Here is a 26,686-nt window from a genome sequence, read left to right on the forward strand (position 1 = left end):
GCTGCGCGTCTCATATGTGGGTCTATTCTCTTTTAAGTTTGCTATGTTTGTTATTGAGTTGCTTCTATTTTTATGCGTTGCATATTGCAATCACTCAGTTCAGCCCTTGGGCGCGGCCGGGCAGCCACCATTGACCTTTAGCGCAACCACGTGACGTGACGTCACGACAGCCGGAGGAAAAGCTGGGCTTCAACTCGTGCAATATGCAACGCATTCCTGGCTTAACCAAGCTAATCCTGGCCATTTCTTTTATTATTTTATTTATTTATTTTACTTTGTTGATGCATGGTGACCTTTTGTAAGAATTTAGAAGTTTTAAATCAATATTGTGCTTCATAGATTTGCTCGAATTTAACATTGTCTCATAAATGCAACGAATTTTGTTCAAATTGCTCCAACGGGTGCCTACCAAAAGCAGTTCTGCGTTTCGCGTGTACTTGAATACAGAAGCCGGAAGTGGCCTCGAGCTTCGGCATTTGAAGCCGACTCTGAGAGGAGTAGTGATGCCACAATGGGCAGTGTATAATGCATAGCAGGTGAAGACAACGTCCGTGGCGTACCTTTAAAAAAAATTGTAATTCGAAGTCGTCTGCTGCGAGAGCCAGCTGTCGCAGCAAATGAGCTGAGAACTAGGGGATCGCTAAGGGTTGTTTGTTTCGAGCTCACCACTTACTGTCGTTATTCCCGTTACGGATATACCTTGTAACGAAGTAATTAGGGTTATCAGAGCTCATTCTTTCGGTTCAGAAACTGGTGATAATGTGGGGGCGACGTAACATTTTCCTAGTGCTAAGTTTAGATGACGCAACATTTTGACGTACGTTTGCTTTTTGGCAGCGCTACTACGCTGTCGACCATGTACTCCGAGATAGGGCGAACATCATCGGAGGACGCGTGCTCGAACTTTGAAGCTACGTATTTGTTCCCTCCCCCTCCGAATTCCACCAATAATAATAATACCAATAATAATAATAATAACAATAATAATAATAATAATAATAATAATAATAACGCCACGTGTCGGTCTTTTTAGAAGAAAGCCCCTTCTTCATTATGACTAGTGTTCATTTTCTAAAAGATGCAACACCTCCATTTTAGAGCGCCGCTCTTTGGCGCCCGTTCCTGCGGCGAGGGTAGGCGTCCCTCGTAACCGAGCAAACGAGTACAGCGGAGGGCGAAAGAGTGAACGCGGAGCGCAGCGGGAGATAAAAGATGGCGAGGGCGAAGACAGCGCGAGGAGGAAATCGGAGGAGGAGGATGCAGCGGAACCATGAGACATAAAGTGAAGGAGGGAGGTTATGGCGAAAGCGTGAGAAGAAAAACGTAGTGCTGCGCAAGACGGGATCTGCGCCGATGATGGCTACGAGATGGCGCCAGAATAGCGTGCGTCGACTCTTCACCGATGATGCAGCCGATATCATATATGGAAACACAGCGTTGCATGAGCGCAGGTCTGTCTGCGGCGGCTGCTGTGAATAGCGCGCACGGATCACCCATGCGCTGCCTCTCGCGATCTCCCGGTTAGCAAGGCAGTCGCTCCAGACTTCTCTCCGTTTGCAATGGGTCACACGAGACAGGTCGTCCGTGCCAGTCAGTATACCGCGAAATGAAAACACGTAGAGAGCTGCGCTCAAATTTCGCACTATGGGGTTTCGTAATCATCGGTGAATTTCATACCCTCATTCAATATCGTTTCAATATCGTTGCGCTAGCTTTATTTCATCCAGCAACACTTTGACTTCGATTTAACAATATCGATGTGACCCCGGAATACCCTCGTCAAATTCGGAACTGCGCTTGTTTGAAAAGAGACAGAAAGATAAACGAAGGGGGAAAGGCAGGGAGGTTGACCAAGGAAGTAGCCGGTTGGCTACCTTAAACTTGGGGAGGGGAAAATGGAAGAACAGAGAAGGAGAGAAAAGAAAAATAATAGTCATTCAGTCAGTCGCAGTGGAATCTCCACTGTCACAAACGTTCATACAATCCAGTGACCTTCAAGAAATGCAGAAGGGCTTTTGTGGCCTTTTGCATGCAAGAACGCATATGCCATGGTCCAAGGATCTTTTCTTCCGAAAGCGCTCTGTTGTCTAGCAGGTTGGATTTCGCATGTAAAGTACATCGTTGAGTGTCAAAGGATGGGCAATGACACAGAAGGCTATAGTGTCATCGGACCCGCACAAATTGCACGCCGCACTGCTGGCCATTCCTATCAGAAATGAATACGTTTGTTTGAAAATCTTAATGAATAATACATAATAATTCTTAATAATACTTAATACATTCGCACGAGTTTTGTTTGTTCGAAAACACTTAAAAGACTCATGCGAATGTATTCATTCAAGGGCACAAAATATATGTGCGTTCTGCCCGCGTGGGCAGGTGTGCGCACTGCTCGTACACAGCGAGCCCGTTGAGCCCATTTTCTGTTTCTTTTAAACAAGTCGATGGCGTCCTTAGCTCTGACGGCGTCATTACAGCCCTCATCATTTCATAATAATTCAACAGCTCAAAAGTGACAACGTCGTCCTCGGCACTTGCGCAACTGTTGAAGCTTCGGTATGTACGCTCACGATAGGTACTCACGAGCAGTGCAATATATTTTCTTACTCGTGTGGCGGGCTCCTAGCTGTCGCCTTTCGTACCAGCTATGCGCGTATCCTCCCAATATTTTGCCCATATTTCTCCTCACAATTTCGTTAAATCGGGTTAGACGATGAGTCGACTTCGTTCCTTCCACGTTTTCAACGCATCACGCCCACTGACGATCCACCCTAAGCTCAGTCCAAAAAAACCGCACTGCACCTGCCCTCGGTGCCTCCGTGCTCACGTAGTTCCTGAGAGACGCCGATGTTGAAAGTAATCTGCCTCCTCCGGGGTAGAAATTAGAGAACGTAACTGGCTGGCGCATAACTGCGAGAATTCTTAGCTGGAAAGCCGTGTATTTGGCACTGAACTTGTATATAGGTTGTCACCGACTTCAGGTTCAAAGAATGTGTGTCAGAGAATTCAAGTCACTTCGTGGCATTCGCATTTCAATGGGATCGAAGCGCAAAAAGGCCGTGTGCCGTGCATTGGGTGCACGTTGAACAACCATGGGTTGTCAAAATTAATCCGGAGTTCCCAACTGCGACGTGCCTCATACTCATACCCTGATTTTGCCACGTAAAACCCCGGAGATTTGTTGATTTTTAACTTCGTTAAATAAAAGATTTCATACAGTTGGGTTTCGTTCGTTAAATCGTGGTTTGACTGTACTATGGTCATTCATCTGTACCAGCTGTGAAATCTCCCTCCATCTACGACCTACCAATGCGCCATAAAACCGCTCGCCTGTGCCTCTTACACAAAACCTATTTTTATAATTCACTTACAAAGGTATATTTCGTCCAGCATTGACCCCATATACAAAGTAACTGTGTCATGTTGCCCTAGTAATATATCTGACTGTTATTCCAAGAACTTGCATCACCCGGAACTTCCTTCCCGCCGCTACCGCTCCCATCGAAGACAATTTTTATACTGCTGTTGTGAATAAGCCTTAAACTATATATATATATATACACACATTGTTTTTTTTTGTGCGCGCACGTTTATAATGTCGCAACCTTTCCTGCTTTATTCATATACACATTTCTTACGGCGCTACATTTTTCCGTAAGTCCTTTTTACAATGCCAGCATGGGTTATTAAAGTATCTGACATTTATTTACACGCACCGTATGTTGTGTAAGGCTGCACAAAGCAGATAGCCAGTGGCGAAGTCACCTGTTCGCTTACCTGTTTAATCTGGAGTGCCGCAAGGCACAGTATACTAGCTCCTATTCTTTTCCTCATTTTTATTAATGAATTAGCTGAGAACTCGGATGTGACAGTCCGCATGTTCGCAGATGATTGTATAATATATAAAGAAATCAACAATACTACAGATCAAGACCGCTATCTTGTACACGTTCGAAAAGCCGACGTTCGATTTCGCCTCGCGCGATTGTCCAGGCTGTGCCGTGTTGTGCCATTACCACAAGCCCGGATTCCGAATCTGCAAGATGCGGAATCTATCCTGCGAGCGCCCTAATTCTCCCTTCACAAGTCAAGATGCTGAGCCGTCGTGCGGGGGCTGCGGGAGAAGCCTCGGCGAGCCGCATGTTTGGACGTGTCGGCGTGTGCCAGACAGCCCGGCGCCGCGCCTCCCTTTGCCTGGAGGTCACCGCGCGCGCGAACTTTGAACCGGGTGGCCAGCGCGGTCGCTGGTTGGACCCCTCGGACGACCGTCGTGTGCTGACTTTGTATTGGGCCGTTTGAGTGACAATGGTCCTCGGGGATTATAAAAGCAGCGACACGCCGCCTGAAAAACAGGATCCGCCGACCCCACCGGGAGAGAGTGTCGCTCCCGACTGGGGTGAAATGTGTCACGCGTTTTCGCCGGACGTCGTCGTGCGAGAACAGTCGCGTTTGTTGTGAGCACTCGGCCCCAGTGCCGACCCGTTCATGTCCTGTATGATAACCTGTATATAATGTATAAAGTCCCTTTTGTTATTCTCATCGACGCCAGGCTCGGAGTCTTCGCTACCAACGCTCTGTCACGAAACGGGTGACGAGCGCTACGGGACCACAAAGCCGTAATCGTGGTGCAGCGGTACAAGTTCGTAACACTGGATGGCAGCTACGGGATTGACCGGCATCAGCTACCTCGGCGCGGTGAGTGCCTGAAGTTTACCTCAAACACCAGACTTTCTTTGACACAGGTTATAGTAGCTTAAGGAAGGATTTGGTGTTGCATTGTGATAACCTTGTGTGTTTCAAGCCTAGTAAGAGTGTTTTGAAAACCAGGGGATGCTGAGGGGGTAAAACGGGGCAGTGTGTGAAATACTTGCATATGTCTTACTAGTAGTGTTATAGTAGCGTACGGCAGGTATATTCAAAAAGGGTAAACAGCAGGAGGACAGTGTGAACGATGGAGAAGTACAAGGTGAAGGAACTTCTCGAAATTTGTGAGGAGTTGGGCATTGAGTTGGGCTCGACCAAAAGAAAGAATGCGATCCTTGAGGTCATGAGGACTGGGGACGTAACGGCGGAGGAAGCCGCAGAGGCCTGGGCGGATATCAATGAACGTCGGGAAAGGGAGGAGAAGGAACGTTGCGAGCGGGAAAGGAGAGAACAGCAACGTCGCGAGGAGGAAAAGGAGGAAAGGAGAGAACAGCAACGTCGCGAGGAGGAAAAGAGGGAGAAGGAACGTTGCGTGGAGGAAAGGAGAGAGATTCGTGAGCACGAGCTTAAAATGAAAGAGTTGGAGACCCGAAATAGCTCGCCAGCGCCTAGTCTCACTTCTAATGTTCCAAGAATACGCGATCAACTTCCACCCTTTGTCGTCGGAGAGGATATGGCCAAATACCTCGTGAAATTTGAGCACGTGTGCGAACGGAATAGCATTGAGCGATCCCTCTGGGCACAGAATCTGTTAGCGTTGCTTCCTGGGGAGGCATCAGACGTAATAACTTGCTTATCGAAAGAGGCGTTTGAGAGCTACAGTGATGTGAAGGAAGCGCTACTGCGGAAGTACAAATTGTCGCCCGAAGCTTTCCGGCAGAGGTTCCGGTATGCAAAAAAGGGTAAGGAGTCGAATGTTGACTTCGCGTTTCGTCTAAAAGCCGACCTGGTGGAATGGCTGAAGGGCGAAGAGGTTTACGACGACCGCGACAAAATTGTGGAATGCATCGCGTTGGAGCAGTTCTACCGTTGCATTGATGAGGATGTCCGGCTCTGGCTGCAAGATAGGCTAAAGGGGGTTAAGCTAAACAAGGCAGCAGAGTTAGCGGAAGAGTATTACACCCGCCGCAGCTTGCACAGCAAGGCAGTGCGCATAGAAAAAGCAGATAGAAGAGATGGGTTTTACGGGAAGCCCGACGAACGGAAGGAAATCACGCGTCGCGAGTTTCGGGACGACGAATCCCTTACCAAAGAAACTGTAAGGGAAGGACAGAATGCATCTCAGAATGATGACGATGGTCCGAAACAGCGAAACGAAATGACGCGTTCTTTTGAAAAACGTAAACCGTTAACCTGCTACAATTGCAAAAAGCAAGGGCACATCGCTGCAAGCTGCCCAGAGAGAATTGCTTTTGCAACGATACAGGAAACTCACAAGAACATACGTCTATTGGAGCCCTATGTGCAGGAAATTAAGGTAAACGGCAAGAAGTGCCGAGCACTGCGGGACTCTGCAGCAACTATGGACGTTGTTCACCCGTCTTTCGTCTCCTCGAGTGATTTTACGGGAGAGTGCGTTAGGATACGGCAAGTGGCCGAGAAGGAGAGTGTCTGTTTACCGATCGCAACGGTTATCATTGAAGGAGAGTTTGGGAAACTTAACACCGAAGCCGCTGTGTCAGCCGCCCTCCCGGAGCAATTTTCCTACCTCTTCTCAAATAGCTCGGAGCAGCTGCTGAGGGATCAGGGCAAATCATTCTTTGCCGACGTGGCGTACATGGCCCCCACGCGATCCAAAGCGCGCCCGCTGTCGAGGGAACTTGACTTAGCGTCGGTGAGCGAAAGGCGGTGCGGCACACGGACTGATCAAGGTAACTTGAGTGGCGAGCAGTCACGGGAGAGGCAGAGCTCGGACGCTGGCCTAGACGAGCGGGTCCTGGAAGTGAGTGGGAGTGACGCGTGCAGTGCTAGCCGCGATATAGACGCGACGCCGCAATTAGGCGACGCGGGCTCCACACTCGCTCCGGTTTCCGCCAGCCGGCAGGAGCAGGCTGCAGTTGAAAGAGAAAGTCTGATTCGCGAGCAACAGGAAGACTGTTCATTAGCCGATCTGAGGAAGAGCGTCAAACGGGGAGTGGAAAAAAAGAGGGTTTCATTTGGCAAGGAATCTGGCTTATTGTACCGCCGCTACACGGATAAGCAGGGTCGCAAATATAAGCAGCTTCGGATTCCGCGAAAATATCGCCGGGAAAAATGAATGACCTCATTTGCTTCCTCAGAAGTATGGTTTCGGTCCAAAGCGATTTCAAGGGGACCATTCTATTTGTCATTATTATTGCTGATTATTAATTGTTTCTTGTCTATTTTGTTGTGTTGTTAATTTGAAAACTGGTTGTTTGAGCCTTGTGTACTAGATCGTACACCTGCCTCTTGTTGCAGCGGGAGTAAAAAGAGGGATAGCGATTTAGTTAGGTTGATTTGGATTATGGCCTTGTCTGGTGTTTGACGGGAGACAGAGGGCACTTGTTCGTGTTGGGTGTTGCCTTTTGCCGGTCGGTTTTGCAAGCTGCAGAACGACCAAGCGGGACCAGTGGCGAGAAGCAAGGTCTTAGGAACGACCCGAGCGGAGCTGGTCAAGGTGCCTTGGCGACGACGCGGTGAGCAGAGCTCCTGTCCTGGCGAGTCGGACCTGGGCACGTGAAGTTACCTGGCGTCCCGACACTGGACGTGAACTTGGACGAGCCTGACGAACGTGCGCGCCCGGCATCCGAGCCACGTGGAGGCAGCTCGTCTTCCCGGCGCCTTATCTGAGGGCGGGGATGCTGTTGTGCCATTACCACAAGCCCGGATTCCGAATCTGCAAGATGCGGAATCTATCCTGCGAGCGCCCTAATTCTCCCTTCACAAGTCAAGATGCTGAGCCGTCGTGCGGGGGCTGCGGGAGAAGCCTCGGCGAGCCGCATGTTTGGACGTGTCGGCGTGTGCCAGACAGCCCGGCGCCGCGCCTCCCTTTGCCTGGAGGTCACCGCGCGCGCGAACTTTGAACCGGGTGGCCAGCGCGGTCGCTGGTTGGACCCCTCGGACGACCGTCGTGTGCTGACTTTGTATTGGGCCGTTTGAGTGACAATGGTCCTCGGGGATTATAAAAGCAGCGACACGCCGCCTGAAAAACAGGATCCGCCGACCCCACCGGGAGAGAGTGTCGCTCCCGACTGGGGTGAAATGTGTCACGCGTTTTCGCCGGACGTCGTCGTGCGAGAACAGTCGCGTTTGTTGTGAGCACTCGGCCCCAGTGCCGACCCGTTCATGTCCTGTATGATAACCTGTATATAATGTATAAAGTCCCTTTTGTTATTCTCATCGACGCCAGGCTCGGAGTCTTCGCTACCAACGCTCTGTCACGAAACGGGTGACGAGCGCTACGGGACCACAAAGCCGTAATCGTGGTGCAGCGGTACAAGTTCGTAACAGCCGATATCGCGGCCTAGGCCAGTCTAGTCCAATCGCGTGAGGCGAAATCGAACGTCGGCTTTTCGAACGTTTGCAAGATAGCAGCCCGTTATTCTGAATAATGCACTTAGAAACATTATGAACTGGTGCCGATCATGGCAGATGAATATTAATCTAGATAAATCTGTCTGTATGACAGTATCAAGAAAAAAAGCAGCCTCTGACGTTCCCCTATGTAATAGATCAAGTACCGCTAAAAGTCGTTGACCATTACAAGTACCTCGGGGTAATTATTTCCACAGACTTAAAATGGGATAAACAAGTGTCATATATTTCAGGTAAGGCCTTTCCCGCTCTTTGCTCGCTAAAACGGTCACTTCGGGCTGCTTCACCAAGCACAAAACTATTAGCATATACATCATTAGTTCGCTCTATTCTTGAATATGTTATTATAGGTTGGTTTCCGCACATGAAAAGATGTATAGATAAATTAGAAGCAGTACAAAGGAAAGCAATTAGATTTGTGTACAACGAGTATCGACGAAGTGATTCGCCTTCGAGCTCCTTGCGAGAGCAGGTCTTTTCACAATAAAAAAACGTGCAAAGCTTCTACGTCTCAAGTTCGTATTCCAGCCCTTAAATAATGAAGTAAACGGAAATAGCCGACGACTCCTATCGTTCTCAGACAGCAGGCCCACTAGAACAAAACATAGTAGACACTTGAAAGAGTATAGATTCCACAATGATGCATTTAAGTTCTCATTTTTCCCACGGACAATAACAGAATGGAATGCACTACCTGAACACGTCGTTGGTAGTGGTTCAACTGATAAGGTTCTCTCAAGACTAACCAATTATATTTCTCTGCTGCCCTAGCTTGAAAACTTAAATGTATATATCGGTGTTTTTCATGTCAGTAATAGTTCGTGGCAAGTTTTCTTTCTTTTAAATATGTTTATAGTGCTATTAATACCTTTGTGTATACGAATTGCATACATTGACATCACTTGCAGGAAAGTGTCTGTAGTGTCCTTTATTCTTTGTCCACAATATTTGGAATTGCTATTAACAGAAACCGTTAACCATGTTTGATACCACTTTCACAGTTGTATTTGTGTCCAAACCCTGCTACAGCCTTATATATAAGGCTAGCGGTATGTATTAAATAAATAAATAGAATAAATAAAAAAATAAAACATTGTAATGCATTCACGTGAGATGTAAATTCTAGCACCAATTTGTCTGCATTGGATGCTCTAACGGATGCAGTCTACAAAACTGCGATATGTTTTTTTTAGTGCAGAGTTACAGACTTCTAAACTTAGTGTTTCCTTTTTTATTTATTGTTTAAGCTTGCCAATTTCTGGTAATTCTCCTAGAGCCGTGATGCCGAAAATTAACATCATGTTTTCTAGAGTCCATAGAATTTACCTTCCCATCCTAAATGCAACAAACTTCATTAGAACCAATCCAGTGGTTGTCTAATTCGAGCATTCTTGCATATCACAAAAAAATTTTGAAGAATAAGCGGTGTTGGCCCCAGAGCTGAAGCGTCCTCTTAAGGCTTTATTTCTTAAACGGACACTAACGAGCAGTACCGTATGAGCATTCATTTGGCGGGAAAGGGTTCCTTAGAAGCGAGCGAACAAAAAAAAAAGAAAATATATAATAACGTTTACCATTGCGAATTTCGCGCCCAAGTAGCCGCACCTGTACGTCATTGTCACTTCAGATCTCAAAGTACTTTCGGCTGCTTTAATCGTACGTTTCTTGTGCAGAAACCATTAAATTCAGCCTTTGGCTCCTTTATTGTGCGTTGTAATCGTTGTTTAACGGTAAACAATTAACTAGTCTCTAGCAGGCAGTCAGAATCCGTGACGTCGTGTGCCGCTAGTGCAAGGACATCGCGGGGGCGTGGTCACCCGTTTCTTGCTTTTTTATTCCTTTCTGGCCTCCAAGGGACTACACAGCTGGCGGTAATAGTGAACTTCTTGGTATTCCACAGCGGCAATTTACAAGTTCAGCTCGAGTTAGTACTCCTCGTTAGTATTCCTCGTCCCATTGCAAGATGCTAAAGTCCGCGTCACAGCGATGTGTTACACAGGCAGCCACTTTCTGCATCCATGAATGCAGGTCTTCATTTCGTCGTGTCCCCGCAACACAGTGCGTGCGAGGCAAAAGAAAAAGACAGGCTCGAACTTTGGCAAGTCCCTTGGTATCGGGTTCATCCCAAGGATTTTTTTTTTTTCGTTTTAATGTCTCGTTTGAAACAGGTTCATCTTGCTTTGTAAACGTGGTGCACAGGTCGTCTGTCGCTGCCGCCACGCGGAAATAATTTAAAAACAGAATTCGGACAACAAAAAAACACACGGTTTGATACTGTCGACGCGCAGAACGCGCGCACACGCGCACACCACTCGGAGTCCTTTTTTTTTTTTTTCCTTCGAGGAGTCCCAGCGCCCCAGGAGGCGTGCGTCCCGCGCCCGTTATTTTTTCTTGTTTCTATACAGTGTACGCGCACACTTAACAAACCACACGAAGAGAGCATTTGGTGCACGGAACGCCTGAACGGAGCCGCCTCTCGCGTGAGCTCGCTCAAAATGAAGTGCGTGTTTTTGTGTCTGTATACTGGCTTGGGTGCGGTCACCGGAGCCCGCGCGCGACTCCACCGCTGCCCTCGAGGCGCTTAGTGTAGACAGCGACGTGAAAGATGTCAGGCCCGCTAACGAAATGAACAGGCTTGGATCTACGAACTTAACGCGTTCGTCGGGCACAACTATCGAGGACGGCCGAGGGACTCGGACTGACAGAGAGGCCAAGCAGCTCGCATGCGAGGTTTGAGATAGAAAAATGGCTTCGCAGACCGCGTGAAACTATTGCCACAAAGCGCGCGACGACGCCGGTGACGTGCACTGCATACCGCTCCGAGGAACACGTTGACGCGCGCGCGGGCTCCGGTGAGCGCGATCTGTATACCGTGAACGAGATGTGAGGGGACGCGGGGTGGGACATGAGAGATGCTGAATACTGTCGCCCCGCGGTGCTGTACAGGAAGGGGCCGGGCAAAAAAAAAAAAAGAGAAGACAATGCGAGGGGACCGCGCACTCTTCAAATGTTAGTGTCCTGAAGAGCGCGGTCGGTGAGAGGCCGACGTTACGTCGCCGCCACAACGACCGGCGTTTCGTCGACGGGCGAAGACGCGCGGTCTTCCGCGGCGACGTCTTCGTCGTCGTGGCAGGCGCCTCGTTGCGGCGGCGGGCTCGACGCGCTGCGCGAGTCACCCACGCCGCCGCCACCGGAGCTGGCCGGCGACATGGCGCCGCGACTTCCTTGTCGCGAATCGTCGTCGTCGTCGTCGGCCCCGGTCGTCGATGGTGGCGGAGGCGCCAGGAGCGGGTGGAACGGCCCCATGGTGAAGCTCGGGGGCAGCGCGAACCCTTCGGGCAGCCTGTGGTACACGTCGGCCAGGTTGAGCGGCAGGCCCTGCGGGTCGTAGAGTCTGGTGAAGAAATCCGACGGCGGGTACGGGAACAGCGCCTTGTCGAGGAACGGGGAGGCGCCTCCCTTCTCGGAGGACGACGTGGACAGCAGCTTGCGGTGGAGGTTGAGGTTCGCCGAATGGCGGTCCCTGCTCCGCTTCGACGGGAAGGCAGCGTTGCAGCCTTCGACTGTGCACTTGTGCATCAGCTTCAGGTGCACGTTCTGGTAGTGCGTCTTCACGCCGAAATGGTTCTGGAACACCTTCCCGCAGGCTGTGCACCGCCGGGGATTTTCTTTGTCCACCGGAATCTCCAGCCCGGGACCCACGAGCGCCGCGTCGCGGTACACCGGCAGCAGCGAGGACATGTGCTGGTCAGACGAAGGCGGCGAGCAGTCGCGCAGGCACGGGTCGTGCACGTCGCGCGGCACGTCCGCCAGGCCCAGGCCGGGTGCGTGGAACGACACGCCCCCCGACGAGAGGCTGCGCGGGGCGGTGGGCACGAGGCCCGCGAAGGCGCCCAGCGACAGCGACTCCAGGTGCCGCAGCGGGTTCTCAGCCACGTCCTCCGTCTTGACACTCGCCGCCGGCGATATCCTCTCTCCGTCCTTCTTGGTCGACAGGTCTTCGACCGAAGAGTCTCTCTTGGTTACGACAGGAGAGGCGCGCGGCTCGCTGTTGCTGCTCGGGATCGTCTCTGGCTTCTCGTTTTCCTTCTTGATAGATACGGCGCCACCGATCTTGCCCTGCTCCACTTCGAAGTTCCAGTGGGGAACTTCGCGCTCGGTTTTGAACTTGATCGGCGGCGGAGACGGCGTCATGTGGCCGTCGGTGTCCTTGTCGTCGAGGTCGTCGTCGACGTCGAAGTCTTTGGAGTCGTCTTGACCATCCGTGGATATGTCGTCCACATCGTCCATGTCATCATCTGACTTGGACTCCTCCATGAGGCCATTTTGGTCAATGTACGTGTTGCTTGAAGACTCGTCGGAAGTGGCGTACTGAAGATCATCGTCACTGGTGACTGCGGCGACCTTGGTTGGGTTGAGGGCCTTGCGCTTGCGCACTCCTTTGTTTTCGCCCAGCACCGGGGGGCTTGGCCGGGATTGCGTGACTTTGTCCTCTTTCTCCAAGGAAAGGTTGACGCCGCCGATGTCCCTGCGACGCGGCGATCGGTCGACCGGCCGTTCAACCGACGGTGCTCTCTCCTCGTGTTTGCTTTTTCTAAACGTAGTAAGCCTAAGGGCGCAGTCACCAGGCAGCGGGCCACCTGCACCCATCATGGACTGCGTCGAACAAAGCGACGCAAGCTTCTCCTGAACAGCGCCGAGCTTGTCGTGAAGCGCGCTTGCAAGGGACGACGGCGGCACGATACCCGTTGCGTTGGCGTTATTGAAGTTGAGCAACGTTGACGGCGGAAGCAGCGGAAAAGGGTTCGCCGTTCTTCCGTCGTGCGGGCTGATCTTCCGCCTCAGGTTAGGTGTGTGCAGCTTGGGGTTCGGGTTGGCGCTGTGCCTGTTCCGACTCCTGCGGGAGCTGAACATCATGTTGCACCCTTCCACGGTGCACTTGTGCATCTCCCGCAGGTGCACTGCGCTGAAGTGGATCTTCAGCGCGCCCTTGTCGCAGAACGTCTTCAGGCACACGTGGCACTGTACCCTGCGCTTGCCCGTCGCCGGGTTCGTAGTGAGAGTGCTCAAAACCATCGGATTCCAGCGACGCTTCATGGGGTTGGCGGACTTGCGGAGGTGCTTCACTTTGCGCGCCGCGTACACGGAGTCCATGGAACCGACACCAAGTGACAGGTTGATGGCGCCGGCGTCTCCGGTTTCGTCGTCCGATGGACCTTCGGACACGCTCAGGTCGGAACTGTGGTTGGGGAAGGGCGCAGAAAAGCTGTTGTGGTTGTGCGTGGGAGAAGACAGCGGCGTCTTGGGACTACTGCTGCTGTTGTTGTTGTTGTTGTTGTTGTTATTGTTGTGTTGAGTATGATGGTGGTGGACCGGCATCAGCGTCGCCCCAGCGCCCCGGGCGCTGTCCGTGACACAAGACCCAGCAGCGTCAGGGCTTGCGGGCCGGCGATCCGCTTGCCGGAAGTCGTACGGCTGCATGCTCTGCAACTTGTTCAGCGGCGAGGACGACGAGAGCGCCGTCAGCGGGCTGGCGGCGGGCGAACAACCGACCGCGGGAGGCGATGCGGAGTGTCCCGAGCTCACGCTCGAAGGCGGGTGATGGTGGTGGTGATGATGGCGGAGCGAGGGCCCCCTGTTCACGGACATGGTGCCTCGCGAGGAGAGCAGAGACGTGTCGCCAGAAGAGGTGGTGAACTTGCCGCCAAACAGCGAGAGAGACGACGGCTTTGGAGGCACGACCCCGGAGCGGCAGCTCCGCTCCAGGAACTTCTTGATGTCCGAGTCCGGCTGGCACGGCGGCGGGCCGTCAACGGGACTTGCCAGCGGGGCGGCGTCGCTGGTCAGGAAATGGTGGGCCAAGGCGCGCGTCTCGGCGAACCGCAGAAACTGCTGGATGATGAGCGGCTCCTCGTCCCGGCTCGCGAGGCTCCAGCGCTCGAGGACGATACCGTGCGTGTCCTGCGTGCGAAAGAAAGTGTACGTCATTAACAACGAGTCTACGTATAAAAACGTATATGCAGCGGGTAGAGCATAAGGCAACATCATTATTTTACATCACCATCGCTTACAAGAACATCATTCTCTAAAACAACGGAGCAGCCGTTGTTGCAAATCGGTTAGTGCGTTGGTACTCATATTAGATACAAACTCGTGATGGTGGGCACTGGCTATTCATCATATGACGTCCTCGTATTAGTCCCTGGTTTTTTCCATGTTTTTCAGCAAATTTTGATCAGCATCTCTTGTCTGATCCACAACGATGCATATTTGATAGACGTATCGTGCTTCGTTTGCTACGCACTGTTTGCCATGGGTATGCAACTTCGCCCCAAAAGCTGAAGTCCACATTTGTCGAAAGGAACAGCTCATGAAAGCACCCCTCTATCTTTATTTTTTTAGAGCTGGCAAATTCTTTGGCAACTCCTAAATTTCCATGTCTACATTCATGGCAAGCACACAGCATTTCAGAAAGCAACGGTCACGGAAGGAAAGCACCTACATGTGCCCATGAACCGTCGAACCGCAGTGTGATTGCGTAACGCCTCATACATCATCAATAAAGTCTGTGTGTGAGGTGTCAGCAAGAATGAGAGCCAAATGAAAATAACAATGTGTTTTAAATAAGATAGAAAGAGAGAAAGAAAAAAAGCACGCGGAAGAGAAGAAGTGTTTGACGGACTGCCCAACGGGTTCGGGCGGCTACACTGTAAAATAATTTACACCTTCTTTCACTTTTTAGCGTGTAAATTATTTTACAGTGTATGATTATAATCACTAGAAGTTCCAGGCTGCATACTTATCTATACACAAGAACGCAGGACGAATATACAGACGGTTCAACAACTCCAACGGTGACCGCAGAATAAATTTCACCATACCAGCTATAACCCCGTAATATAGTCAAGTATCTTATAGGTCCCTTTCATGCAAGCACAATGCAGCAAATGTCACAGCATTCGCTTCCATACCATCCCGCTTTAATCACCTTTCCGAAGTAACGACCTTAAAAGACATGCAGCAACAGCGCTATTCCAGTGCAACTTCGTGAAGCGCACTTCCGCTATGTTGGCGTCGGATATATACGGCGCAAGAGCGTGGAAAAATCACGGTGTTCAATGAACCCCGCACCACCGATATAGGATTTCTACGAGCAACATAATAGCGGCTGTCAGCCTACAGCTATAGCATACGACAAACTATATCTAATCTGCGATTGCCTCCACCCCCCATGCACCCACGCGTTCGGTTTTGCGAGAAGAGGAGAGGTGCGCTCTCCTCTACGTTGCATAAGTTGAGCAGCCGCCAACTTTTCAAAAGGTACAGTTCTATAGGCTCTGTGGCTTCGGGCCTTCTACGTAGCAAGCTGTATATGCCTAGCTCCCTTTTCTTTCTTTCTTTTCTTTTTGTCTTCTTTATTTAAGAAGGCCGGCTTACGTGAAATATTGCGATCGCGCGCCGGCCGTAGCGCATCTGTTCTTTATCTTCTTATATCCCTGTTCTTCCACGTATAGAGTAACGAACCGCACTTCTTGTGTGGTTAACCTCCCAGCCTTTAACTTTGTTCTTCTATCTATTCCTCGCTGATTGTTCCCCAGCCGTCGCTTAGAAACGGCGCCAGTGCGGATGGCTCTTCTACCCTTCTGCTGCAGAAATGTTCAGGTGTTCGCCCTGAGCGAGACGGCTGCTCGAATACGCGGAAGGATGTGTCCCTCCATACCACCCCTACACACTGGCTAGAGCACTGTACGAGTGAACCCCACGAAAGGAACAGTCTCATCAAAGCATTACTATCTGATATTTATTTCCTCCCTGACCGCTGTTGTCTTTAAAAGCAAGACATTTCATCCCCTCCGTGACTCCCTTGTAAGCCTCCTAAGCAGAGTCCTCGAACGTAGCCACAAATCTCAACAAACCCCTTTTAGCACTGCGCCAGAACAGGGAACCAATATCTGCCGCGGAATTCTTGGGACATCCGGCAGACGGCCGTGGAAAGGGAGGGTGGGGGGGGGGTGAACTTCTGCGGCCCTCGATCATCCCCCGATGGCCGTCCGCCGGACGCCTAAACACGGCCGCAGTCTCGACGGTCCCGGGACGAGGTTGGGTACAGAGACGAGGGTCGAAACCGCGGCTTAGATCACGCACGGCGCGGCGACGGCCGGCGTCGGGCCGGAAGGAAAAAGCTGCAGCCACGAAGGCAGCGAGGCTCGCGCGCGCACCCTGCGAGCCGGTGACAAAGGCTTTGTTTAACCCGCGGCGCGCAGTTTACGCAGCGGCTCGCCCGTGGCGCGTGCGGGACGACGACACACGCCCCGGCGGCGGCCGCGGACCCGCTGTTTATTTGCGCGCGCGTGACGACGGCCCGACGAGACAGAGCGCAGGCTCTCCTCGGGGCTCCGAGCAGAAAGCCCGTCGTAAATCGTGTACGCGCCGGCGGCCGAAGCCCGGGTTGCCCGCTCGGTGCCTGCAGCGCGCGCCCGGCTCGAAATAGCCGCCATCTCTTCTTGTTCGCCTCGGGCAACGGCGCGTGCAGCCGGCCGCTTTGTGTTGATAAGAGCTGGCCCTCTTCTCCAAATACACGCGCCGCGCCGGACGGGCTCCTCTAGCGCGTAGCCCAAATATGCGCGCCGAGGAGCCGCGGGCCCGACACACGCGCGGGTTGGAAACAGGCGCGTGCTGCCCCCCCTCCCGCCGGGCAGCGCGCCTGTTGTATACACGAGCCGTTGTCAGCGCGCCCCAGATGTCGCCTGCAGAGGAAGGAAGCGAGCGACGCGGGGTGGCCACGCGCAACACTCGCGTGCGTCACGGGGTCCGCGGCGGCGACGTTGCTGCGCGATGTCTTCGCCGAGCACGTGCGCCGGCAACGCAGAGTACTGCGCTTTATGTGCGCAGAAATGAACATCGGCATCTTCTTTTTTTTTTTCTGACTCGTATAGGCCGCAGCTGTCTCACCAGCTTGTTTACTTTAGTGTATTTGCGAGCATGGCCAAGCCGATGTGTGCTTGTTATCGCTAGTTTACGGATATCATAACCATTTCTGGTTGTCTTCCCTTATTTATAGAGTAAAAGTGAAAATGACAATGGCGACGATGCTCATGGCGTGAACATGTCGGTCGATGAAGGTCGATATTTTCAATTTATTCTCAATTATATTTTGTACTTCACCAACTGCAATTCTCGTGTATTTTGCGCATGTTTGGTTCAAATGATTGAAGTTTACATGTCGTTGTGTACCCCCTTATGTAGTGCCTTCGAGCCCTTAAGGAAAAGTAAATTAAATGAAATATCATAAGAAGCCAACAAGTACAACATAGGGGAAATTACTTGAACTTACTGAGTTAAAGAAATGATAAATTAATGGAAATAAAGATGGACAAAGAAAGAACAAGTAGCAGCACGTGGGGAACGATCCCAAGTCTTCGCATTACGCGTGCGGTGCTCTTACCAATTGAGCTACCATGGCGCCGCTTTCCAGTCCATTTTCTAGGGTATCTGTGTTTTACGACTAAAGCTAAGCCTGGGAGTGTTAGCCACCGCTCCTGAATTAGGGGCTCGATTAATAAAAACCAGGCCCACCGACTGCCTTTTGACTCTGTGGTGCACAGATATTAGTTTCGAAGGCAATTAACGTGGAGTAGCTAATTTCTGCTACCGGGGCTCACGGAGCAGCATAGCATACCGTCGTTGCTCACTCTCCGTTATGCCATGCCGAGATTCCATCAGCGACTTAAGGAGTTAAAGGGAGTGCAGAGTGATCATAGCCATCTATTATTAGCACACACGGTTGCTTAACTGCACTATACGAACACGCTTTGAGCACAGCGCAGGGCCAGCTGGAGCAAGTATCTGCCGCGAAATTCTCGAGACATGCGGTAGAAGACCGGCGACTTGAACGAACTCCCTAAGTGTGCATATACACGACACATGCATATATAGTCTACGTTTCTCAAATTCCCATGGTGTAAAATTATAAGCGACGAGACCATTCGCTTGCTCTATGTCACCTTGTTTGATGTAGTATTCACTAAAGTGACTGCTTGAGCTAATTGATCCTGACCCGGTGGTTTCGTACAACAGCGCAAGCTTTCAAAGATAGCGTTTTGCACTGGTATACGAAACTAACCGGTCAGAACCAATTACGCCAAACTGAAGTGCAACGCGTGTCATCGTTTGCCTCAATCTATATATATACACAGATCGAGGCAAACAGCGACATGGATTTACTTCACCACTGACGCTATGTATTGATAAGGCAATTTATCAACAAGACGTCTCCTCAATGAATCAGGCAGCAAGAAGTCAACGCATCTCAATGTCTGATCTTGTTTCCTATATATACACTCCTGCGGCGCTGCACAAATCGAATTGTGGGGTAAATCAGCCCTGCAGATCCTTCGGTATCTCCCTAAGAGCTCACAGGTTCTTAGTCTAATCGACAGAGATTTATATCATCAAGAATAGCACGATAACTATCGCTCGTAAATTTACGTCCGCGCCACAAAGTTAGGTGCACCTATCGCGCATCGACGGAGCCCACGTCAGCGCCTCTTTAATCGCGATTGTCTCGAGCAAAACAAAAAAGCCATAAACTGAACTACCCTGCGCAAGGAGAGCTGTAAAATAAGTGCGAGCCTATACACACGGCATTGCGCTGTCAGGGAAAAGAAATGGTTGAAGATTTCGTTATTGAATAATGCACAGGCTGTCGAGGCGCCGTAATTGCGAGGACGTCCAGACGTTGTGGAACGATTCCAATCTATTGTTGTTCATTGACTAACGACCCACGTCGTGCAGCAGGTGGGCCTATTGTACTGCACATAACTCCGCCGCCTGCGTGGCGTGGGTTCCTCTCGAGAGCGAATCTTTAGCACGGCGCCAACCACACGACTTCCTTAGTCGAACGCGCGTAAAACGCGAAATTTCTGCCCTCGGGCAGTCGCAAGGTTGATTTGAATTAAAGCTGTAGCTTTTAAGAGAAGAAACAAATGACATTTTACCGACGGTTTTTGGAAGCAGAATCTTGATTTAAGGTCGCATAAATTTTGTAGAAAGAATCTTTTCATTCGGTAAATCCCAAGAAAGAAAAAAATATATATATCAAAGCACCCAACGCGTAGCTTATGAGATCAATTAGCGCAACAAAAGACACACAAACTGGAAGGGAAGACAGTACAAGCGCTTGGCAATACCAACTAGCTTATCTAGCTTGTACGTTTCAGTGAGAATTAAGTTTCTGTTTCTTTTTTTTTTCTTGCGCGCGTGTATATGTGGCTCGAAGTAGACTTTCCTTTGCGTAGTTTTTTTTTTTCTCGCATGTGCAAGGTATATATGCAACGCTGCCATTTTGCATCTGACCATAATTATGCAGCTTTGTGGATCACTGCATGCCTTTGGTTTGGCCCCAAACGAAGGCGCTTAGTCTGGCTTGGCTTTTACTGCGCCTGTTTGTCTTCAATACGGCGCGACGCGAGTTTGGCGAGTGCGTCGCTTCATCTTCCACCCTTCGAAGGCATGAAAGGCTTGCAGGGCGATGCTTGTGGACAGAGTGTCGTACTCTGTAGTATATTATTCTTGCGCGTTTGGCTCTGCTCATGGTTTCCTCACGACATTCGTTCCCATGCTGCCTGCGCTCTGACCTTCACGACGCAGTTTGCATGTTTGCTGCTGGAACGGCGAGAAGGCGGACAGTCACGCGGCGAGCGATCGAGAGGCGGCCTTTGAAATATGTGTGCATGCGGAGTAGTTCCGTGGCTTAGGAATGTCGTTTCAGTACAAAACGCGGGCTCTGCTGCCACGAGGGAACGCCGGCGCCTTTGGTGTCGCAGTAGCGGAACGGCCCGACCATACCACCGGACTGCGTGACGGCACAGCTCAGCCATGGCCCCGTTAGCCGCGGCCTTTTCTCCGAGCGCAGCTCGGCCGGCGCCCCAACACCTGTACGGCACGCGTGTCCCTTTTAACGACGAGAGATCTTGGACGCTTCCGCCGCTCACGACCGCGGGCGCGGAGGGGTGAAAAAGCGCGGTCTTGTTGGCCCATTTGCGGGACAAAAGCTAATGTCCCGAGCGTGTCGCGCTCCTTACGGGCGCAGAATGGACGCCGGCAAATGGGCGCCGCAGCGGCAGCTCGACACGCCGCCGCTGGGGGAGAGAGAGGGAGGCTTTTGTGCGACCGCGCACCGATGGAACTGCAACGTCGGCGGCATTACGGCAGCTGCCCTCGTCGCTGCGGACATATAGTGGCGCGACCTTTTGCGGCGCGCCGCAGCTGACGCGTCGTGATGGCCCGTCGTGTCCAGTGCTGGCGCTCGAGGGAGGGAGACGGGCGCCTCAAAGGTGGCCACCCCCGCCTTCGATGCGCTGCACAGCGCGGTCGAGAGGCGTGCTCTCTCGACGCCGCAGCAGCTGGCCGGGACAGCGTCGGCGACTGCGGCCTTTTGACGCACCGCTGTAGGACGCGGCGGCCGGGTTGAACGCATTGGTGGTTGTGCATACGCTCGTGCCGACAGGAGCGTCGCATGCACTGCGTGCTCTGAGGCTTCGTTTCTACCCGAATCACTTGAACGAAGGAAAAGGAGAGCACTCTGCAGATCTCTCTTGCAGGTCGCGCTTGCTTGCCATGCGCAGATCACGTACGACATTATCAAGGCAACGACTATTCAGAGAATACTATGGCAAGTGCAGGGCTATGAGTAAGCTGACAAATGCGTAAACCTCGCCCTGACACCGCATGGAACAGACAAAGCTTTATCGATTCAGGTCTACATATTCGACCTGTGACGACTGTTGTCTTATTTCGACCACACTGAAAGAAGTAACAAAGTATTTACGGCATGCACCGCGCTTCTTTCATGCCACTCGATGCCCACGCTAGAAATAACCAATGAAATGCATTACAAATTCTTGCAGCATTAAGCTGCAGAACCACCTGGAGCAAAATTCAATACCGTTTAGAGCATTGCTGCAGCAGGTCATGAAATGTGCGCTGGCATGCCGCGCTGAAGATGCATCGGAAATATTTTCCACGTGGCTGTCACTTTATGCACTGCCTGTGTGCGCTGAACTTTGCATAATTGATCGGCAAAGGCATCGCGAGCGCCATGTATACAAGTGAGGACGGCATGCACGCTGAAAAAGCTATATTATTAGAAGTCAGTGGCGTCAGAATCTGAGGAAGAGGTATAGCAGGCCGTTAGCGACCCTCATACTCAAGCCGCATGCATTTTCCTACATATGTCTAACGGTTCTGACGTCTCCACGGAGCATCATCTACGGGCTTTCGCTGTGTCCCTTATTGTGCAATGCGGCCGCTCTGATGGCGAGAGCGAAATCCGTAGCACGTTGTGCTGCAAGCGCAGCTATAGCTACAGCGCCTCCACGCATCTGCACAAAGTGCATGTGAACACGGGAGGAGATGGGATGCAACCTGCTGACAGCTGGAACGAGAGGAGTGCGCTTTCCGCGCTCCTCCGGGAGTTATGTACAGCTATCACAACATTCTCTGATATTTGCGTACGCGTTATCGCAAGTCGATGCTGCCTTCGATGATCCGATTCGACCCGATACTGCTTCTCGAAAACGACTACGTTGAGCGCCGTCCCGATGCCTGTTGATATTTTTTCATTCTTCCCGTTATTGCCCGTGAAACTAGCGACAGTTGAATGGTTGACTCGCACAAGAGCCGATCCCACCCGTGTTATACAGCCTGTAACGGAAGACAACTGCGGAAGCTGCTTCGAGGCGGACTCTCCACTTTGACGACGACGCTCTCGCTTCCATCCCTCAGCGACAAGCGCAACGCAGCGGCGGCGAGGACGACGCGAGACGTGCGTGCGGCGCGTCCTTCCTTCCGTTGCGGCCGCGATTGGACAGGTCCCCGGCCGGCCGTCGCGGACGCACCGACCCCTCGTACCGGCCGGTCGATGCGTCCAATGGGCGACCAGGTGCGCGACAGCGAGAGGAAGGAAGAGGGGGGCGCGCTCGCGGCGCCGTCGGGGCCGCCACGACGTCGCCGGAGGAAAGGCGACAGTGGCCGCCGCTCGGACCAATGGCGACATCACCCCTCCGCCGTTGCGGCCGGCCCCCCGAGGGACGCGCTTCCTCTCGGACACACACACCCCTCCCTCCTTCTACAACAGCCCCCCCCTCCCCCCCCCTTCCTTGGTTTTCGAGACACAGACCGGCCGGACAAGCAAGCAACCGGCGAGGCGCGCGTGACATGCCTGCCCTAACGAGCAGCACTGCGCAGATAAGCCTCGGAGAAACAAAAAGATCCAGGGCATAAACAAACAGCGAAAGGAACCCGTCTGCAGCCTACACCCCGGGGCGGCCACGTACACACTGACGCTGACGAAGTCCTCAACGCCGGCCGCAGTAAATACAGGGGCTTTATAGGCAGCGCGCTGCACCAGCCCAGCATTCGACGAGAGGGTGTAGCAACGAGAGAGGAAAGGCGTGGTTTCAATAATCACCGTGATTGTCGAGAGTCCTTCGGTTTATACCTGCGCTCGACACGTGACTGCCGCTATTGCTTCCTTGCCTCGCTCCGCTATGAGAAACGGGCCTCAGCACCCTTGCCGGAAATGTGAGGCCTCGAGCTGTACACGCATACGCGTGTGCGCGTGAGACGTGTTCGTGTAGCGCTTGCAGAAGCACTGGCTGCAGCAGGAGACTGTATACATAGCGGTTATCGACTAACGACGAGAGGCTAAAGTCGGAGAAGAAAATTTTGAAATTGGGAAGAAAAACTTCGTATCAGGCGAAAAAAGGAGATCAATTTAGTGCGACCGCATTATACGTCACGCACACTTTAGAGCACAGCACCAGCGCAAATTTCGTGGGAGGAACACCGCTGCAGCAACCGCCTGCTGGGTATGCGTTAACGCAGAGCTGCTCGGATAACTTCCGCAGTCCGGACTCTTGCCGCTGGAATCGATGCTGCAATAATCCATTTGCAGTTCAGAATTGAGCTTCTACTATCTATCGCGCCGTCGCAAAATGATGAAACTGAAGCCGCGCTTCTCCGTGCGAAACGGCATCGACACCTGTCTTCGCGCGCTCTTTTCACACAGTCCTGCGTCGTCGTTTCCTCCCGCTCCCCCCTGAATCTAGATCACACCGCACGACTTCTCCCAACGCAAGCCCATACCAGCTCCGTTTCGACACAGGTCAACGGCAAAGCGGCGTCCGCTAAGTGAATCCAGCTCCATGACATCACGCGCTGCTGCCAGCGCTGGACGCTCGTGCGCGGCAGGCGGGTTCCGGCGTGTGCGTTCGTGTGGGAGCGAAACTGCCATCGCGGCACGGTCGTCGACACAAGCGGCAACGGTTAAAAGAAATAATAACCATCGCGAACGGGGAGCACAGCGAAAGGCGGGAGGGACAAACCGGCGCTGTGTCAAAACCATGTCGTGATGACACCGCAACGACCGGTGTGTGTGCGCGCGCGCGCAAGCACCGCGTTCTGGCGACGCCAGTGCGAGGGAGGGGGGAGGAGAGGTGCGATCGTGGAACGCTGATGGTTCCGTCACGAATCGGGCATTTACGGCGCGCCGAAAAGCAGCTCGGACATGGCGCAACTGCGACGCGACGACGCTTGGGGATCACACGGCCTGCGCAAACAACTACGCTCAGAGGTAGCGCAAGCGCCCGGGAGACCGCGCTGTCGCCAAGACAAAAGGCGTCGGTGGCGGCGGTGCCGATCGGAGCGCGGCCTCCTCCGATAATCGCGCCGCGGGACCCTCCCCGTGCCAGGGCCGCCGCCGCCGCCAGAGTCATCATCGGTTGTCGTTCTTCGCCGAAGGCACGTCGCCGAGGCGGGGGGACAACGTGCGCCCCGCTTTGTTGGAACACGGTCCCCCTGGCAGCCCCCCCATCCCTGCGGCGGCGGTGAAGGGTCCCGCCGAAGTGGTGGCGGTACAATGGCCCCTGATGCTATTACGCGGCGTCGGCCAGCGTCTGTCATTACGGCGTCTCAGCTGTCCTCTTTGTTGTCCAATCCCCGCGCGGTGGTTCCGGGATGGACTCTCGCACTGAAAGCGGGGGATGCTGTTGCGACGACCAGCGGGACGGGGGCAACGCGGCGCGTCTCGCGGAGGTCAGGCCGAGGGCAAAGGGGGCGGCATCTGCGCGATTCTTTCTCCCTCTCCTTGTACTACACGCCACATGACGGTTCCCTCCTTTCCCCGTTTGGGTATGACAAGAGATGTACAGGTGGCAGTTCGTCGGCTTGCGCCGGAAAGTCCGGAACGCGTCCCAGAGTCCGGAGTGCGTATACCCTCTCTCTGGCGGGGCGCCTCCTATTCCGTCCACTAAGTTCGTGACCACGAAAGCATCGCTGTTGGAAAGCATGCAAACTTGAGCCACCTTTCGCGAAGGCTGTTGTCTGCAGCCGAATTGTTCACTGGGTCGTTCTTATAAGTCGCTGTAACAAAACACTTTCTTTCAGAACAATTTTCGATGCGCAGTGCAAGCAGAAGAGAGCGATGCCAGAAGTGGCTTCAGATTGCATCTTTAGTTTCGCTGCATTTGGAAACGCTGCAGTTTTCCTTTCTCGACGCTTCCGCAGCACGCTCCTGAACCAAGATACCCCGTGCGACGTCTATACGTCGCTGCAACATCAGTGCCAAGCCCCCCATTCCCTGTGCCGCAGCCTTATATACACACACACAGCTACACGCGCCGCCTGTCCCGAAATCACTGCCAGCCCGAAGTAACGGCTCCGCAGCGTTCTCAGAACCAACACGCACACACGCCGATGGCAGTCAGGCAGACAGGCGTTCGTTTTTGCAAGGATACGCAGCACCGCGCCGAAGAAACAAGCGATATGCTGCTTACTACCACTGCGTGTCCTAATGGCCTCGCCAGCTGAGGCCGTCGCCAGGCTCAGAGATCCGCGCACTGGGGTCTTGATCGAGGGACAATGAACGAAAACAAGAGGCGCGGGTGGGGCGTGCAGCTATAGCTATGAGGGCTCGAATCGTGAGAGAAAAGGCAAAATGCGCGCGCGGGGTGCAAAGGGGTTCGCAGGGAGGCCGGAAGGCGTGCGCCTCTGCTGCTGCCGTTGCTTCTGTTTCGAACGCTTCTGCAGGGCCCGTTATTTATGGCCACTCGGATGGGGCTCGTTAGAGCAACGGCGCGACGCGCGTCTGCGGACGTCTTTATTACAATTTCCGAAGAGCCCGGCCGCTACTGCTCGATTCAGTCGCACCAAAACCGTGCAACACTGCGCAAGCTATATAGAACGCGATCGGGCGTCAGTTCTTTAACTGCGTCCCGAGACCGCAACTCGGGCGTTCTCAACAGTCGTTCATCATTATGCAGCGTGCACTTGTTGGCCGACCACGATCTGCATATATAGGTAACTCATTTCACGAGTCTAGGGATATATCCCTGCGAGTTCCACAATTTCACGGAGTATACCAGACCACTTATAATCTAGCAGCCTATGAATCAGGCTTTTCAGACTCGCACTGAGCAACGCACGCAGTAGGCAACGTACGGCATCTCATCGCATTAAGCGAAACGAGGGCAATCGGCTAAGGCTCAGAAGCAACACACAGAGGACAAGGTGGGTGAATGCTCAAAACCGTCACGCAGGTGGCATCCACGCAGGTAGCGTAGCCGTGACCGTTACCATATTGCCAGAACGTCTTCCATATCCCCTCAAGTTATCATACTTTGATAATCTAACAATTGTTTGAGTAAAAGCCAGGGACACAATAGTTGCCAACATTTCGGATTTCATTCAAACGAATCCATGATCTGTCACATGGTGTAAGGTTTACGTCTGTGTGCTTGCAGCTTATTCGCTAGGAGCTCCCATAGAGCGTCTATAGATTTTATGCAGACAAAAGCATATACGGAGGCAAGACTGCTCGTGATACGCACGTGAAAGCAGCATACAAACTGCCTGAATAAGCCGACCGCCGAGGCACCGACGAATCTCGCGAGGCACTCACACTTGTCATCAGGTTCACGATATCGGCCCCCGATAGTCGACGGCACCGTTGCTACACAGCTTTCGTACAACTGCACACTTTTGAGATACGGGATGCAAGCGCGTGTCTCTTTGCTCGAGCTCGCTCCAACGCGCGTCGTTGTTTTTGCAGTCGGCCGGAGATCGAGAGCGCGCTTCCCCCCATCGCGTCGGCGTGGACGACGTGGTGGTGGGGAGAGTCGCTCGCTGGTTCCGGGGCCGAACAATGCGGCGAGGAGCCTGTGGCATTACGGCTCCAACAAAGACGCCGATCGGTGATGGTGGCTCTCAGGCGGGGCTCTTTCTCAGGAAATGCTTCATTACCGGTCCCGGGGAGCGACAGCGGGACGCGCGGTGTCACGCCGAGGAAGCCAAGCTGCGCGACCCAAAAAAAAGGGTTGCTCTTCGCGGGCCCGCTCTGGCCCCGAGCAGATGTAGCGATAAAAGCGAG

At 52.7% G+C, this 26,686-nt stretch overlaps 1 protein-coding gene across 4 annotated transcripts in view; it reads right to left on the bottom strand.

Annotated features, from left to right (window-relative positions):
- Nucleotides 1-10,347: 10,347 nt before the first annotated feature.
- Nucleotides 10,348-26,686, bottom strand: part of LOC135919557 (zinc finger protein basonuclin-2-like) — a 342,921-nt gene continuing 326,582 nt past the window's right edge. For all 4 annotated transcript variants that reach the window (XM_065453468.2, XM_065453486.2, XM_065453493.2 and 1 more), the window contains one exon: nt 10,348-14,220. In XM_065453468.2, the coding sequence (XP_065309540.1) occupies nt 11,308-14,220 (2,913 nt within the window). In that variant the 3' untranslated portion in view covers nt 10,348-11,307. The remainder of the gene's footprint in view (nt 14,221-26,686) is intronic.

Source organism: Dermacentor albipictus, chromosome 2 (assembly GCF_038994185.2).
Source record: "Dermacentor albipictus isolate Rhodes 1998 colony chromosome 2, USDA_Dalb.pri_finalv2, whole genome shotgun sequence".
NCBI lineage: Eukaryota > Metazoa > Arthropoda > Arachnida > Ixodida > Ixodidae > Dermacentor > Dermacentor albipictus.